We start from the raw sequence: 18,812 nt of genomic DNA on the forward strand, positions 1-18,812 counted from the left end.
GGCAAGTAAAATGAATGAATTTATGATAACTACTCATAATTCATTCTCAGAGTACAATGCATACCCTCCAAGTGTCCCTTTTTAGGAAGGACAGTCCCTTTTTGGGACCCAAACCCCCCCCCTTCTTTCCTCAACTGTTGTCCCTTTTTTCCAGGAGCTCAGAGTGTTTGCTGGGTATGAGTTGATCACAGTGTTCTATTGCCCTGAAAGTCACAATAATGTGTATAGAAAGGTCTATAAAATAAAATACATTCTTTTTTTAAATGACTTGGCCAAAGACAGAGATACCTATCAACTGGCCGCAGGTACTAGTAAAGCCCTGTCACTAGCCACACCGACAACAACATTTCCCGCATTACAAATGCCGTGAGCTGTTATGATGGGTCAAAAGTGAATTTAAAGGCTTGATTTAGAAATGACTTCCACTCGATGTTTGGTATACCGCTCAAAATTCATGATCCACAGCTCCGAGCACAAATGTTAATGGCGCCCAAACTCAGCACAAAAAAGAAATAAAAGCTCTGTGAGCAGTAAGCTGGGGAAGCCTGGCCACAACGGACACATCTCTATTACGTCTCGTCCAACCTGTGACACAAAATGCCTCGTCTGCCCAATGAGGAATCCGTCCCTGTGAATACAGCACTGATTTACAGGCATCACAACCTAACTGGGGGGGAAATAGAACAATTTTAGGCTACTGACAGATTTTTACAGGTACATACATGGCAAATGGACCTGCTTGGTAGTCTTATAGAATTTACCTTCACATAAGGATGGATCGGAAGATAGGCTAGGGGGTAAAACTGGTGCTGCGGGATATCTTAGATCACTAAATTGCCTTTCTTCTGAATCACAGCCTGAATACACTAAGAGAGGTACATTAGGAACTAATGCTGGCTCCATTTGCCAAGTGACCTGTAGCTCATAGACCCGCTATACACAGGTTAACATGTCATGCATCGTAAAAACAGCTAGAGAGAACTCAATCAAGCTTAACGTATCTTAATGTACCTGGAACCAAGGAATGACATTGTGTCTTCATGACGCTTGACATGACACGAGCGCTTTACCCACAGTGACCTTATCCAATGATTCCCTAAACTCCACTTAAAATGGTCAACCAACCCTGATTCGAACTAAGAAGTTCCTCTGTAATTTGTAAATAGTGATAAGAGGTGGCCTATGGAATAAAAGTGATTTTATGCAGCAAAAGTGAAAGAATAGGGCAAAAAACATATTAATAAACAGTATAAAAAATAATGGTGACCCAATATGCTAATAAATAAATACATGTATTATTTATTTGTTTATTAACACACTGAGTGTTTTCACGCATTTGGTGTTTTTTGCGCAGTCACAATAATTTTTTTTGTATTCCTCTGTAATTTGGCATACTTTTCTCCAAAGGAGTCTGTCTCCACCTGTGATGTGTGTAACCCTCGGGCTTCTTTTGTTCAGGAGCGGGCTCACTCAAAGCTAAGTGTTAATATTATTTTATAGCCAAGAGCTGCAACAAAGCTATGTATTATTTATAAAATGAAAAAAAGGTAGATAAACATCATTTCAAACTAATTAGACAAACGGTTGTAGCAATATAAACATAAGTGGTTCTGGAGCACTTTGTTGCACCAAGGAGGGAAAGAGGATCAGATTCAATTGTAAGACGCCTTTGTGAAGTCCTCCTTTGTTGTAATATCGCCCACAGGGGTCTATTACACATCATCAGTATAGCAACAACATTTCTAAATATCAGATCTAGCAGACGATCACAGGCCTAGGATTAATCGGATAATGATGATGCGTGAGGCACCTCTGCAAGCCTAATCAATGAATTAGAACCAGTAAGATGCTTGCGGGTTAAAGAGAGATTGTTGACCTTGGGGAAGCCGTGTGTTCTGTCATCTGCAAACTATGTGCTCATTGGTTTCTATAACGCACCAAGACTCAGCAGGCGGACAATACCCCTAAAACCACCAGCAAGGACTTGAAAGCTCCATACGCATGGGGCAGGTCCTACGTTAGGAAAATGTCCTTCTTGGTATCTAAATGCAATGACCCGTCTCTGGTGGAGAGCATGGGTCGAGAACATCCCTGGAGATGATGCAGGATTCTGTTGGCTACTTTGTTTTCGCCCCTTCCCTTGCTGGCGGGAGCACATTACGAGTATTACTGCACCACTGACCTATTTCATTCAGTACATAGAGGGTTTAAGGCAAAGGGTTCAGAATTGTTTTCTATGTCTACTTTAGGTGACCACATCGTTTAACCCCTGCAATGCCTTGAGACAACATACGTTCATTGAAGGAACACAAAATGGTACATGGTCCTTGGTGACGTATGTGACGAGTCCTGAGTGCCCATTATAAAATAATGGAAATAGTTTGTGTAAGGCTAGGCCCACATGGCACGGCATTGTGGGGTTAACGATCTTGCTCGGTAGTGCTGTCCTCACATAGATGATTGTTGGTTGATGTTTTTTTTTTTAATACCATCTTGTCCTGTGCACAATTTACAAACCAGGTGGAGGTTCTAAAAATTGAATTTAAAAACATACAAAATGTTATGCGCCAGTCACTGAGAAGCGTCCAGGCGTCTCCAGACTCTCTCTTCTCTCTGGTTGCTGTTATTATTTGTGCTCGACTGGCTGTTATGTCCAGATTCAGCTTTGCCTGATTTCCCCAGATGGGTTGACCTGGAATCCCTGCCGTCCTGTCCCTTTTTTCGTGCTCGAGCCGGCATTGTGAGCAGCACCAAAATGCAGATAATATGGAGGCAGTAATACCAGGAGCTACATAAAAAAGACACATTTTCAGTACAGTGTTATTTTTTCTCTGAAAAAGAACTTTCCTAGTTCATTTGAAAGCTACAACCCGGTTTTGCTCAAGCTTAGGTTTGCCCTTGTTCAGCTCTGTCGAGCTGCTAAATACCCCTCAGAAGTTGTAGCTGGTTTGTATAGAGACACAGTAAAGGCCTTCTACTGGAACCCATACCAGGTTCTCCTCAACAGCGTCAGGATTTTGGCTTGGGAATTGGGGTGACCCTACTGAATATAAGCCCCGATTTCCAGAAGTCCTCGTCACCAGCCAGGCGGCCAGAACGAGACGGCAAAATATAGGGATGGAAGAAGAGGTAGCAGAGAAAGCTTTAATAGCCTTCCGCAGTAAAAGAGTTCAAGGAAGCTTGGGATGTGCATAGAGCCATCCTAATTAATGAAAGTGATTCAAAAAGGGCAAACTAAATGGGCCAATGGGTTCTTCTCTGCTGTCACTATGTTTCTGTGGAAGAACGTGGCATACACTATGTATACCCGCACGTTCTTACTGCTCATCGGCACATAGGGAAGTCATTAAAGGTCATTTGTCTTGATAAAAATTCCATAATTTCTTTCTTTTAAACATTAACTTACCTAAAAAACTGCAGAGACGGCCGGACGGATAAAAGCACAAATGGGGCCACCGTGTAGCTTATTGCGACTTGTGTCGCAACCCATGTTATGACATCATATATCAACTTAAGTTCAGGAGACTGGATAAAGTAATGTCGGATATTGTTTCTTATCTAGAATAAGAATAAATAAATTAGTAACGGTTAGTAATTCAGTAGTCATGAACAAAGATTTTTATCCTTATACATCTTTAGATATCAGCTTAAATATAAAATATGACTCTATTAACAGACAAGCTCTGCAGAATAAATGTGGTGCCATCAGGAATTGGGCAAATAAATGAGCAGTGTGCATATTTTAGCATACACAAATAAAATAACTTTAACTTCTTAAAGGTAAGAAACTATAGTCAGTGTTATGTTTGCTGGAAAAATGCATGAAACTGAGCAGAATCACAAGTTTCAGTAATGCTGAGCATATTCTCTGTTAACAATAGTTTTAATAAGAAAAAAAGTATTATTTCACTTTTTTTTTTGCCATTTTTAAGGTTGGGGTGAGGAGGACTCCAGCACAGTAGATTTATCTGACATTAACGTTTACACTTAATATCTCCAAAACAATTGAACGAGTGAACAGGCTATGATAGTATTACGTCTGGGATATAGATGCAGCCCGTTTGAATCTTGGTGATTTAATGTGATTGACAGGGAGAACTTACATTTCTTGCAGCCAGAGTCATTAAGCTTCCGGTAAAAAACGTCAGGTAATATCCTGGATACACTCCATGCCAAATAGCCGACAGCAAAAAAGTTTGTGCGGTGGGACTGAAAGTCGCCCGTTCATAACATACTCTAAATCATAAGAAGAACATCAAAGGAAGATGGCTACCACGGTGCTATACATGTAATAAAAATATTTCTTAACATTATATAACCTTATTATTAACCCGGTTAATGTATTTATACATCTGTTTGTTCATGCACAAAATATGAAGGAACATTTTTTTATTCAAGCCCAAGATGCTGTGCACCAGTTTCAGAAAAAAAAAAATTGGTGATGGAAGACAGAGATAATGGACTGAGTCCCAAGACTGAGCCAACAAGAAAGAACAAAGTTTTGGCTGGCAGCACTCAGTAGCCATATATACGTTTCTATTCCACCAGTGGGAGACACGGATCCACTCCTGGGTCTGAGAACCCCAGTGCTGGAACCCACAGAGGATGGTGGAGATTTGATGGTCAAGGACCACCACCTCACCTATAAAGTCTTGGTCTTCAGGCATAGTGCCCAGGGACCCACCATGGCTTCTCCAGTAAGGAAGTAAAATGTGCAACAACAATAAAAAGAAAACAACAACATACGTGAATCACACGAAACTGCAAATCCAGCTATGGGTCAAGGTTCTCATACCTCTTGAGCCAAAGTGCTGTCTGTATATTCCAGTTATCGATAAACATCTTAAAGCTCGTGGAGTACTGCAATGTAATGGATAGAAAATAGAGCTATAATGTTCCAAAACAATAAAGATGGGTTATAAACTTTAAACATTGATGACTCTGATCTGAACTGACCCTGGTAGTGTAAAAACACATCGGCCACGACCTACCTCTATCTTTTTAATGTTGAGATTTGAAACTAAATCCCAATTTTCTTCTCCGTTGCTGTTATATCCTTGGAATCCAAAGCCTGCAGCATTATTGATAGCATCAGCTACAGGCAGCGGGGAAAAAAAAGATTATTTTAGCAATATTAATACAAAAAAAGACTCACAAAGAGCACTACGGCATTTCATTTGTATAAAATAATAATCCATTCATAAAGCAAAAGCAGAAAGATGTATAAGTAATTGATATTTCTCTAGAATAAAGGGGGAGAAGGGGTCAGCTTGTATAAGCCTCTCACACAGTCCGTGGGTCCAGGGGCTGATGCAGGGAATGCTGGTGCATTTCAAGCGGTCCTTTTGCCTCCACAAACATACATTTTACACTTTTACAAAATACCTACCGTGATGATACATCATTAGATTGTTGGCGCTATATAAATAAAAGTTAATAATAATAATAATAATAATAGTAACCCCACATCTGAGTATTGAGATGGAGTTGATTACTTAATCCCCCACTCACCACATAAATGAAGGGCTAGGGACATGAACATAGGCACTGTGTATGTCCTCATCCTACAGGGTAGGAGAAGTTGGGGGACGGCCACTGGGTTCTTTCTTGTAACCTTTCTAGTGTTTACTGACACATTATTTACATGGAATTTGTTTAGAATGTAAAATGGGATGTAAATGTGTTTTACACGGGGAAGGAAACTCGGATGCTTCGTAAACAGAATGAAACAGAGAACGTTTGGGACAACTCAGGCATTCATGAAGTGTGATTTTACATGAAAGCAGCAGCTTGGGTGACACTGGATCAAAAAGAATGAAACCAACAGGGTTCCAGAATGCTGCATCTCTCCATAGGAGGCAGAAATATCCTTTATGTTGTATTCCATATTTTGAAAGCAAAACATCCTAAAAATAGTAATTAGTAATAAATCGTAATTTCCATTTAAAAAGCAATGCGGCTGAAATACATTAGCAATATGTTGTGTGTACTGAAACAATTGCTGCATATACTTAAAGTTTCTCGCAATTGTTGGGCTTTTCCCAAATGAAAACCAATATATGTTTTTAGAGTTTTTCCTGTGATTTTAATCCCTTCATATTTTCCTCCTAAAAAGTACAAACATTGCAGGCATGCTAGATCAACAAATGGCCACTAGATGGCAACCTCTGTACACGGAGAACAGCCGCATCTTACCTAGTGTCCAGGCAAAATAGTACTTTGGTCTTGCAGCCATCAGGGACAAGTAGAGATAAATGATTCTCGTGGACACAGATGAGGTTTGCTGGAATTGCTCATCTATGTTATATTCAACGGGTAATATCCGCGTGGCGGTCATGTAAAAAGCTAAGGACACAGCACAGACAGTCAGCTTGTGCACCACAACAGTCTGCGAAGAGAGGGACAAAAAGCGGACAGCATAAAATATGCCTGTGCTATCCTCGCGGAAAAGCTATGCACTATGACAGAGATGCACGGGTGACAAGTGCTTACAGGAGCCAGTATACATGTCAGAGATAATCTTACAAAGAAAAAAACATCTCATCGCCCCTTCCAGGTATTTCCTTCTCTCTTCCCTGCTGCCTTTTCATGGTTTTCTGTACCTAAACAGTACCTTTTCTGCTAAAACCAGATCCTGCCACTGTTGCAGAAGAAGGTAGCAGACATACGTGCCCCAGATTCCCAATACTGGATGCACCGTGTGACACAGGTGAGTGGGCTACTAGCCCACTGTGAGCCACATGTCACTGCATAATGCCTAGTGGCCCACGTCAGGACCCTGATGTTCCTCCAGCATGTTTGCTGTGTATGAGCGCATAACAGTGTTCTACAGACCTAAAACGGCACAATAATACCAACAGAAATAGAAGAAATTGTGTCTATAGCAAGACATTTCCTTGTTACACATGAAAACAGCCCAGTGACCCCAGACTTTTAAACGGTAATGTAATCGCTTTGCCAGCACTGTTGGCTCTGATATGTTTTGTAGATATGATCCATGTCATCTCATGTGCCGCACAAACACGGCTAACAGCTGGTCTGTGCCCTGGCCTAACGCACGCCTGGGAGCATGGCGTAATACTGATTATCTGCTCCATGATAAGAGCTGTCATAATGACGAGTGCTATAATCTGCAGATCATGCAATTCCCTCCACACAAATAGTTCAGTTTGTAATGTGACACTGGTGCATCATGTCACGCTATGCATTTAACCTCCTTAATCGCCAAAATGGTCTGCAATGTATGGGTAAACATATGGACAAACTCCATCCATGTCAACACTTTTTTCTTATATTCGTTACAACAAAATAAGTTAAATTAAATTGTCTGTGGGTCAGGGAGTCCTCGCTTAAAGCCCCGTGTCCCCTGTGGGTTGTATGTCCATATTACCCAGAACCAGCCGTAGTGCACCCCACGTTAACAATGGTGATAACGCACTAGAAAATCCAGGAGGTGACACATCACATCAGGTATAAATGATCATGCTATAAAGATCTTGATTTACGTGTCATTGGGTATGATTTTAAAAGTAGAGAATATACTTATGAACTTAAGTGCAACAACTATGTATCAACAAACATGGTTACCAATGCACTAAAATAGACAAATAGTACACAAAGTGTATGCCTAGCATGCAAACTAACCAACTTTGTGTTTGCTTTACACACGGTGACCATTAACTAAACGGAACACGGAACACAGCGACCATATCAGGATAAAAACATTAGCTTAAATTTGTAAAAGCAAACTAAATATCCGCATTGCACAGGACCGAAACAAGAAGGAATGATAATAGGTGTCTGTCGTACAGATCTCTAACTAAAGAGCCTTCCGCTACACTCAGGGGTAACTGAGGATTGCATTTAAAAAAAACTCAGCTAAAACTGCATCTGGGTTCAGAAATGTTACTTGGAATGTGCCATGTAACCATAAAGAAAATCTCTTATTATTCCAGACTGTTTATGGTTGGGTTGTACTTTACAATAGCACATTACCAGGGATATACGTTATAGCACGACCAAAGGACATTAAGGAATTCAAGAAAGCTTGGGCTGTGCATAAAGCGTTAATAAAGTTAAAATGAGATTGCTGATTGTTGGAAAGAAGCATCGAAAACTGTTAAGATCTGTGAAGGTATGGGTACCACCAATCAGGGTGGGAAATTCACTCACTCAATGAACGGGCTAAACAGGCAGTTTAGAGGGCAGAGGCAGGCTGTTTAAGGGCCAGAAGTGGCACAGGCAGGATGTTTAAGGGGCAGAACTGGCACATGCAGGCTGTTTATAAAGGGCAGAGGTGGCACTGGCTGGCTATTTAGGGGCAGAGATGTCACAGGCTTTGGGGCACTAACAAGTTGCTTGGGGGCAACATGGCACAGACAAGTGGGGGAATAGATGGCACAAACAAGCTGTTTGGGTGCAAAGCTGACACAGGCAAGCTGTTTGGGATATGTTGCTTGTGAAGTGTGGGTACCTCGGGGAATTTTGGCCCCTGGTGTGGTGTCTGGGCACATGAGTTTTTAGGGCTGCTTTTCCTTACCAGTCCGACGCTGTCTTGGACCTGACCCCAAGCCCCCCCGGATGAATGGATTTAGTGCAATAATGACATATTATCATTCCTCTCAAGGGTGCGCTGTGTGTGAACAGCGAGAACATGCCTTCCTGTACAAAACATGCTTGTCCCGGCATGTTTACTTCAAACAATACAGTACATGATAGAAAAGGCAATACACCTCTAACTGGAACACAAGAACCAACGTATAGATCTGCAGGACACACTGATAACGGAAGCTGGCCAAGCAGAATAAACGATATGCTTGGCAGCTCATAATCAGCCTCGTCTAGATTTTCAACCAACAGAAAGACCTGCAATTATTGTGGGCGAGAGCGGAGAAGAATGCAATGCGTTCCTCCAGGAGGTTTCTGGAGATTGCCAGATTGCAGAATGCCTTCCACATGGGTCTCCACGCCATCTATTCAACCCACTTCCAACAGCTATAATCAAGCAGTCACCAGGGTTAGTTCCGTCATATGACAATAACGATTCGACTTTATATGCCATAGCATGTAGCATCCATTTTACAAGCAATGCAATGGCCAAAAGACGTTATATGAAACAGAAAGTCTTACGTTTGGTGATGGTTCTTTTTGTTCATACTTTGTGTCTTCTTTACCATTGATCTCTGACTGCTTCAGCTGATATGATTGTCCTTCAATGAAATTAATATAGTCTTTATAAGAGCATAAAGGGCCTGCCAAGATTCCCATGAAATTACAGTTGTAGCTTAGATATTCCAGCAGGCTTGGCATGCGTCTGTAATTCAGATAAGCAACAGGTGAGATGTTCAGCTCTGACAAGACACAAAACCAAACAAGACATAATGAAGGCACATTTAAGAAAAAGCTACCCTAGAACTGAATATAAAATCAGTGTTTGCCGAGATCTTTTCATAATGTACTCTGGGGAGCTTTTTTTGGCAATGTCCTTCCCAGGCCAGATGGAATAGAACTATATCCGCGCCTGTTATTATTATGGAGAATTTAGGAATAAAGGTATTTGATTTCACATGCGCTCATCGCATGCACTTTAAAGCATATTACAGCTGAGTGTCAGCTTTAAATTATCATTTCTCCTGCAAATACATGAAGAGATCCTGGAGGACTTCTGCAGAATGCTCCCCTATGCATCTGCCTTCTTCCTCACCACCTGGCATCTAGGCCAAAATGCCCATGTGCTATACCCGCCACCGGTCAGCCCCAGTGCTGGCATTCGCGAGACTCCCCCACGCTTAAAAGTGTTCCGATTGATTTCAATGGGAGTGCGTTCCTGCCACTGAATGCAATTATTTTGCATTTATATAGAACCAGCAGCTTCTGCAGCATTGTATAAATGGTTATCCAGACAATAACAACATGGGTTAACATCTCTATTTACAACAGAAATTACTGCAGGCGTGTAATGAAATAGCTAATATTCCCAGGAGGCCGCTAACCGCACAAAGAAACATATCATCAACTGCAAATATATTTTTTATTCTAATTCTTTTGCTCAGTGGTGCCATTTTTTTGTGCCGTTAAAGGCATGAATGTTCGTGACGGACATTCCCACCTTGGCGTAATTACCTAATTCTTCTTATTGTTTGTTCTTCTGCCTCTTAAGCCCCAGTAGCAACAAGACATGTCCTAACCAAAGCTGTTACACTACTTTGTAAAATAAAAACACATTCATAAAGGACAATGTACATCATGTTAGCAAAAGGATGTTCAAGGAGTGCTGGGGTTCCATTTTTGTAAAATGTATAGATCAAGCCTTGGAAGATGTCTTCAGCCCATACCTACACCTAACATACAATGCCAAGCAGATCATCGAGGCTCGGCCTCATACTGGGCTCCCCCCTCTGCCGTCCAGCACTCATTGTTTTATGGAGATCTGTGCAATAAGGCAGCTCACACTATAGGACCACAGCTCGGAATAAGAGAAAATCACTGGAAAGCATAGGAAATATTAACATGGATCATCCAATCAAACGGTTCAGCAGCTCCAGCGTACAAGAAAAACGAAGCAAGCTCTTACCTTACAGCTAAGCTTCGCTGGGATGGCGTCAGCTCCTCTTCCTTACAGAAAATCCCTGAAGGAAGAAAAATAAAATGCAAAAAATACAGTGAATGTAGGGTACAGGCATCCAAAGTACCTAACCGAGGGCATTTAAGAACTGCAGGTAGAGCCTATGGGCCACTCTTTCAGGTGTCTGTGTACAACAGGAGATAAGGGCGATCTGGCCATACAGACCATGGTGATTATTAACTCCTTTGTCACCATGGCTTTTACTCCTCTTAGTTAATGAAGCTTTTTTGACATTTTTACCATATCTTTGTTCAACCATGAAAGCGCCTGAGTTTAAGGCAAAATGAATGATTAGGAGAGGACTTCCCTGGAAGTGGAGGCACATATAGAAGATGGCTATAAATTGCACCAAAGGGGAACAGCGTGTCATACACTTTTTGTGGGCAGAAGGTGTGCCGGGAGCACAAATTCATCTTTGCATGTGTGCTCAGTCGATAAGGTCGCAGGAAAGCTGAATGTGAGTGTTGGATCTGTCTCTGCCCTGATTCGTGACAGCCTTAAGTTCAGTAATACAGAGGAGCATTAGCGCAAGTGCTTAGTTGTTTGTTCCCGACACATGGCCCATTATTGTGAAGAAGGTCATGATTTTCTGCAGAAGATAGTCACTGGTGATGAAACGTGGATTCACCATAACAAGCCCGACAGCCAGCGGCAGAGTATGCAGTGGCTGCACGTTGAGCCCAAAAACTTTTTTTGCTGATGGCATTAAAAAGTTGGTACGAGGTTGGAGAAAATTGCTTCGCAAAGGAAGGCTACTATGTAGAAAAGTGATGTCATTTTTAAAAAAAATAAATAGAGTTAAAAAAAAAAGTGAGGAGACTTTCTGAACGTCCCTCGTACAAATCGCCAAATTTACAAAAAAAAGACAACTATTTTACATATACATGGAATAGCTATCCCTTCCCTCTAAATTCATGCCATGTCCAAGATGAACCCGTTACCCCTCCATAGCGCGGGATTTGTGAAGTCTCTCCTGGATGGTGCTCATTGCTATCATGCGTTTCTGTTCGTTCAATTTCATGGATTCACTGGGGTTAATATTTGAACTGGATTTCCACCAAACCCCAGTGGAGAGCAGCATGGGCCCAGATCCCAATCTTCGCTCAGGCTTCCAATTTACAGAATGTAAAACAATTCATATCATCTCTAGGGAGAAGCAGATTTATTCGCAATTTATATCACCTTTCAAATGCATCTTCTAAAGATCGCACTTATTATGTTTGGTTATTATATTTTCGGAAAGGGGTTGGACATTTTGGATTTGTAATGCTGGAACTCAAGGCCACTAAGATCCTAGAGGTGCCCTAAGAAGCAGAATAATTAGTATCTTAGTTAATGGCAATAAATGATCTTCACACGCAGGACAGTCCATTGGGTTTGTTGCTAAAAGTGGGGGACTGTTACGTTTGTATACAAAAAGTAACACAACAGTTACGCCCATATTGTGTTCTGTGTAGTTATTTTATGTAAACACCATCTTAAAATAATAGAAATGTTATCATTACCATCATCTACATTAACAGAGTTTATTCACTAAAGGGAGAGTTGTGAGCAGCGTTTGCTGGAAGGCTGTTCATTAAGAAGGGTCAACACCGGCAGGTTTCTCAACCTAGAAGGGTTAAGCTGGCCCTGTAAAATGTGTAATTCAATGGGTAAGGAGGCTGAGGAAATTTCATTGATTGAACTACACATTATACAGGGCTGGCCAAGCTCTTCTTGCAGCAGAAGCTCACTGGGGTTGGACCTTCATAATGTATAGTGAAACCCCAATAAACCCCAGCTTCTCACAGCCACCAACCGTGAGCATATTAGCAGAAGAAATGCTAGAGGTTAATACAGCGGATTTAAACATGCATGGATACGGCCTTACTGAATATAAAGCAAGACTGAGGAACAAATAGAGTTTGAGGGGTTGCAGCAAGCAGAAAGATAGACATAATAGACGGGCCGAGTGGCTCAGGTTTCAATGCCGAGAGTCCTTGGAGGTGGCGGCACTAGCAGCCGAGAGGTTAACAAAGAGTGGAGTGGAGCCAGAGCGTTGGTACATAAGTGAAGCCTTTAAAGCTGATACGAATGACATTTGACACGACCTCCATAGCTACTGAACACCAGACATGCACAAGGTGTTTATCATACCACTGGATTCTCTTTCTGCAAAACCGCACCTTGTGCTTTCCACTCCATTATACAATCAGACAATTACCAGCTGCACACAAACGCCAACGATACGCTCTGAAACCCCGCCATTTAGATCCAGAACATGATCGTTTGATCTTATGTCCTGTTTACCCATTGTACAGCGCTGCGGAATATGATGGCGCTATATAAAACAATAATTAATAACATACAATGGTAATGAGAATGGAAATGATCTCTGCTGAGGCAAAGCAGTGCAATGTTTCTGCCGCGTTCTATACAGACGTCCTGTCAAATGTCACACGGAAATGGGAGATTTATACATAGTAACATCGTCCCGCTGCCAGCTGGGCTACGAAATAAGTATCTTTGTTCTTCCTAGTATACTGCTCACTGCTGAATACGAATAATCCCCGCCAAACATAAGATCTAATACATGACTAAATCACATCGTACGGTATTGCGTAATACAGTCACAAAACACATGATTTCTGGAACACGTAGGGAACTGAAAGTTTTTTTATTGTGCAAATGGAAAAAATCTGATCAAAATAGAGCTGATTTGAAGAAACACTATAAGAAGCAGATTCTGTTCCAGCCGTCTAAAGCTGTATGTCACTCGTCCCCCAGAGCAAAGAAATATTTGTTTGTGACACCCCTAATACATGTATTTTCATTCATTTTGCTTTCTTGTTTTTTTTTTATATTTTTTTACTTTGTTTTCTGTTTTTGGTTTTGTTACTGGTGCAAGACTCATCTGGAGGCACTGGGCAATCTAGATGAATAGATGAGTACTATGTGATGATTCAGTTCTGATTAACTTGACCTGTAAACCCTCTTAATAATCAATCCATAAACAGTGTTTATAAACCAAGAAACAAATTGTATAACAATAGTGTAGTTCTACATAAAGGGTGTGACAATGTAAGCACCAGGAGGGGATCAGCTTGGATTTTGTGCAAGGGTCCTCTACAAGTCATTACATGGGTCCCTCGGGTGGAGGAACTGGAGAGCAGGGTGGGACAGTGCTCCATTCCCCGTCACTGTAAAACGGCCAAGACAGATTTTGACTATCCACTCCATTCATGATGACCACAACAGGTGCAGGACACGGACATGTAAGCCCTCTAAAGCCTTCCAGTCGAGGAGACTGCTGAGAGGAGAATACGTTCCTCTGTGCTTCCAGGGCAAGAAGAATCCCGAGCCAAGTGTGGCATTGCCTGCCTGGACCCGTGTGCACTTCTGGAGGAGGGTTTCCAGCTGGGTCTAGCAGGGAGGCTGAAGTCAGTGGATATTTAGGCTGGGCAACCTGAGCCAGAGAGGGCTGCAATGAGAGCTTTTATTGTATTACTTTGTTCTGGAGTATTTGCGCATTTGCAAATAAAAGCCACAGTTTGCTGGAAATATGTTGTTCCTGAGCCTTATTGCCCTAGAGGAATTTAAGGTCTGAAATCTGACTTCTCGGTTAAGCTTCCCTCAGCTAAAGGAGGTTTTGTCACACGAGATATAATTTTAAAACACAGGCACATTATTTAGGTCAGAGGTCAAAATCTAAAGTTTGTCTTACCATCCCGAACCTCAAAGGCCAAACTTGTTATTTTCTGCGTCATTATCATCATTGGCCTTGATTTAAAAGGAAACAAAAAGTATAATCAGTGTTTTTAAAAAATAAATACAAAAAAAATCATATCTTAATATAAACTAACAGACTGGGATATAGCCACAGATCGGAATCGCTATATATCATGGCTAAGAGCACTATACATTTCTAAACATATGCGATTTGTTGTGGAATTCTATGTTGTCAAAATTGACGTTAAAAGCATTTTTTTGTTATTCTGAAATGATAAGACCAAGGAAACTAACTGTGCCTTTGTGCCTTTTTAACTGTATAAAGACAGCAAAAAATAAAGGCAAGGAACAGCGCTGCGGAATATGATGGCGCTATATAAAACAATAAATAATAATAATAACAGATTACAGGGACGGATGAAATGTAAGCTCACACGAGCAGGGCCCTCTTCTTCTCTACCATTGGTTCTCAATGTGTGTTAATGTTATTGTCAATTAGGAATATTGTCATTTTTGTAATATCTCTACGGAATCTGTTGGCGCTTTATAAATGTAACGTAATCTGTAATGTGAAACGCGCTGCTGCTCAATCTCTCTCGTTAACAGGTCCATTTAAATTTAGCTGCCACAGACCTCTGTACGGTCTCTATATATATCTCTGGTGCTGTATGATGCAATAGGATATGATGTCATGTCCCAGTACTCTATATAAAGAAGACTTCCTGGGCGATGAACAGGAGGAAAGTTTGGGCATTGTGTGCGCATAGGCAATAGACCTGACTGCTAGGAGATGGGAAACTAGATGAACGCTGTTTTTAATTGGAACATAGTTCATATCGCTTGACTGATCTCTGAGACCATAATATCTCTATGACTACCCTTTTTCATGTACTTACCCAGAAAAGTCTGCCGAATACTGTCCATAGTCAAAAATATAAACTCTTGCTATTTGGCACAATGTGAGGTATCCCAAAGCAAACACAAAGCAATACCTAAAAAAGAAAGAAGTAACATGTTAATTAAACTAGCGTCAGTAATGTATTCTTGAACATTTCCAGAGCTCCTCATCCAATCATAGAAAATGTAAAATAGTAAAGATTTCCCGGCATGAGACCCCTAACACAGGAACATTCTGAAGGCATTTCACTTTCAAATGAGCTTGTTATATTTCCATCAAATCATTCTGAAGTACATTAGTCATCAGCATGTTTTCCAGAAAACAAAATGCCTATTTATTTAGTGCACGTGCAATCCTGTAAGAGACTTCAATCAGCATCCTTTTAAAATTAAGAATTATGGGCAATTTGAAAATTCAAAGAGGCCCACAGGAGCAGCAGAAGGAGAGGGGGAACATTAGGCTGGTTAGGGTGGGTTAGGGTATGTCTACTATACGTAGAGAGCAGAAAAAAGTGTAGCAAAAAAGCTTTTAGTTCATTCTGTAACCCCCTGCTGTCAGAGTGGTTTGGTCTGCTCTCTACCCCTAGTTGGTCTCTTCCCCTTCACGCTGGCAGCTGCTCCTTCACAGGCACAGAGTCCCCGCCTGGGCAGAGACGCAGTTTGCATGCCGCAGAAGCAAGGTAGTTTATTTCAAACATGTATTACAGCTAATACTCTAGCTGTTGAGACTACATTTCCCATGAATCTCAGTGAGCACTCAACAACGGGAGCGGCAAAGGTTAACTTTTACATCATTATGGAGAAGGGGGGAAGATAGGGAGGATATTTTACACCCCGCTGGAAAAAAAAACCTGTGGATGCTCTAAAACCAGAGGAATATTCAGCAAAATAGCAGCCATTGGGAAAGCCAACAGGGTTTGGTTGATAAACAGTAAGCAAACCAAAACTGGCTGAGAACAAAGTGACAAGTCAAGCATGAAGACACCGTGTACTTGGAATAAAATCAAGCCTTTCACATGCTTATCTTTTTTCACCCCCTCACTAAGGTTTTTTGATTGACAGTAAGCTTGATATGATGGCTCTCAATCCCATAACTAACGCATGGCAGACTTTGTGTAATTCGCTTCTAGCTCGCCATTATAATCAAGTAAAGAGTTGGGCCAGAATGTTGTCCATTGCTAGACTTCACCCATCACCGGCTTGTCCGAGGAGAGTTAAATCCAATCCAACACATTTTCAGATAGCTTTCCCATGACCACAACACTGACTAGATAATTCACATCTATACAACCGAGTCAATGATTATCATCAGCAGCTTGTTCCAATCAAACGTTAAATAAAAAAAAAGCACAGATCTATTTGTCTCTATTTATTATTCCAAACATCTGGGCCGTGGAAAAAGTCCAAGAAATCTATCTCAGAAAGATCCAATTTTTACCATAAGTCTGGGAGAGCATAAAAAAGAGAAGGTCAGATTTCTGCTTGGCTGACCAATTTCTTAAATCATGCCACTCCATAAACAAAATCCAACTTTTATTTTGCAGGGAAACACGAAAAAAGGATAAAGTGCTGCTGGCAGCAGAAATCCCTCACTTCTGGCTGATCCTCAAACTGACATGAACTCTTTGAGTGCTGAGCATGCGTTGATCAGCCCCACAAGGAGAGTCAAAAGCAAAATAGAGCTGTGTATATATATATATATATATATATATATATATATATTCATATCGCATGTCCCTTAGATGGAGGACCGGGGTAGGGATAGTATTACACATTCAGCTCAGTAACCAACAGCAGAGACAATAAATACATCAATCATTCCTTATGATGTCACAACTCCATTTGCTGATATATTGCCATTACTAATGACTAATGCCGTTTTGGGTATGTTTGAAATACTGCATTAAGAGGCTACTTTATAAAAAGATATAAGGATTTAGGTAAAACTATCTTGATCTGGTTTTCACCAGCTCCCAGAATTTCTCTGGCGGCTTTAAGTCTTAAAGCAGGAAAAATGGGCGGACTGGATGGGCCAAATACGTCGTCAAATTCAGCTTCTATGTCAAACCTTACCCTACTATTACCGTTATCCTGTGGACTACATGGACAGGGTGTGAAAACTGACACTCCGCACACCACAGACACAGATAAACACAAAAATCTACAATAAACTGGATGTCAAACTGGTTAAAAGGCAGGGTGTAGGTTGTACTAGTAGGGTGTAGAAAGTATCTATCTGGCTCAGTCTAGATTCACAGAACAGAATTGCATAGAGAAAGGTGTACAGGAACACTAAATGCTGCCTTAAGCCCTTGTTACTGAAGATAGACACCCTAGTGGCCTTATGAGGAATTGCAAGTAAAACACATGAAAAACATCAGTTAGTGGTCTAAAGTTCGGCCTCCCTTACAACCCCTATAACAGATAAATATATAAATGTACAAGATTCGAAAACAGAAATGAGTATCAACACCAAGCTTGCGATGCTTATAGGTAGTTTGCTAGTTATGTCCTTTAGACTAGTTCTTCTCAAACTATAGTGGATAAACCATCCAAGGAGTTTATTTACTAGAAAGTTTAGGCTTAAATATAACAATTATAACTGGGCGTTTTTATATTATTTTATTATTGGTCTCAACATATATATATATAAAAAGAAAGCTAGAACTTTCAGAAACCCTGCTTTAGAATATGTGTAATGCCTTAATATGTGTGTTGTGTCTGGCCATAGCACGCATCAATGAATATGCTGAAAATCAACCATTTGGAATAATAATAATAAAAATAAATAAGCAAGTCTATCTGTCCTCTGCGTGAAAGAATACTGATCAGAAAAGCCAATTGTTAGTAAATGTGTGTCAGTTACTGGTATCTGGGTGATGGACCTTTACATTCAGAACCAGCAGGACCTTAGGTAGTGCCTGAATTACTGTATATATTACACATCAGATGGCCAAATAAATAATAATAATAACGTATGTGTCCTAAGACATCTTAGCCAGGATCCTACATGCAATTTAGGGATATTCACAGAGAAGCCAAAGGATTAACAAACAAAACAAAAATAAATAAAATGTCAACCAAGGAACTGATATGATGTCAGCTTCATATTGTTAAATATTTTCATTCCAATTTTTTTTCCCCAAAACTCCCGGGTTTCACAAAATTGTTTAGTCGAGAAATGGCAGTATGTGGCATACTAAAGGTTAAAGGGAACAAAAAATGATTTCTCAGCTGCTGTAACCGTGGAATTCATCCGCTGGAGACACCATTATCACAAAGAGCCTTTTGTAAAGCAGTGTATGAAAAATGCTTCATCGAGCTCTTCAATAATACTCTGTGTTATGGACGGAGCAGCTGGCGACATTATAACACAGCCTGGTGCACCCCACCCTATCTCCAAACTCTTCCGGGGGGGGGACGATGATGCAATACTTTAACTGTATTATAGCTATCTAATGATTAACCGAGATACCAGCGTACGTTCATACAGTACAAAGAGCACGAGAGGACGGGAAACGGTCTTATCCTCTAACCATCAAACACAGACAGAAACCGTGAACTTCTTAGAAGACCAGAAGAA

The 18,812-nt window shown here is 40.8% G+C and overlaps 1 protein-coding gene across 1 annotated transcript in view; it reads right to left on the reverse strand.

Annotated features, from left to right (window-relative positions):
• Nucleotides 1–2,493: 2,493 nt before the first annotated feature.
• MBOAT2 (membrane bound O-acyltransferase domain containing 2) overlaps nt 2,494–18,812 on the reverse strand; it is a 58,029-nt gene continuing 41,710 nt past the window's right edge. Inside the window, exons 4-13 of the mRNA XM_053458837.1 lie at nt 15,229–15,324; nt 14,328–14,383; nt 10,574–10,628; nt 9,130–9,313; nt 6,196–6,388; nt 4,992–5,095; nt 4,796–4,860; nt 4,104–4,236; nt 3,407–3,558; nt 2,494–2,788 (exon numbers count right to left, since the gene is read on the reverse strand). Coding sequence (XP_053314812.1) covers nt 2,572–2,788; nt 3,407–3,558; nt 4,104–4,236; nt 4,796–4,860; nt 4,992–5,095; nt 6,196–6,388; nt 9,130–9,313; nt 10,574–10,628; nt 14,328–14,383; nt 15,229–15,324 — 1,255 coding nt within the window. The 3' untranslated portion in view covers nt 2,494–2,571. The remainder of the gene's footprint in view (nt 2,789–3,406; nt 3,559–4,103; nt 4,237–4,795; nt 4,861–4,991; nt 5,096–6,195; nt 6,389–9,129; nt 9,314–10,573; nt 10,629–14,327; nt 14,384–15,228; nt 15,325–18,812) is intronic.

The sequence above is a fragment of the Spea bombifrons genome, chromosome 3 (assembly GCF_027358695.1).
Source record: "Spea bombifrons isolate aSpeBom1 chromosome 3, aSpeBom1.2.pri, whole genome shotgun sequence".
NCBI lineage: Eukaryota > Metazoa > Chordata > Amphibia > Anura > Pelobatidae > Spea > Spea bombifrons.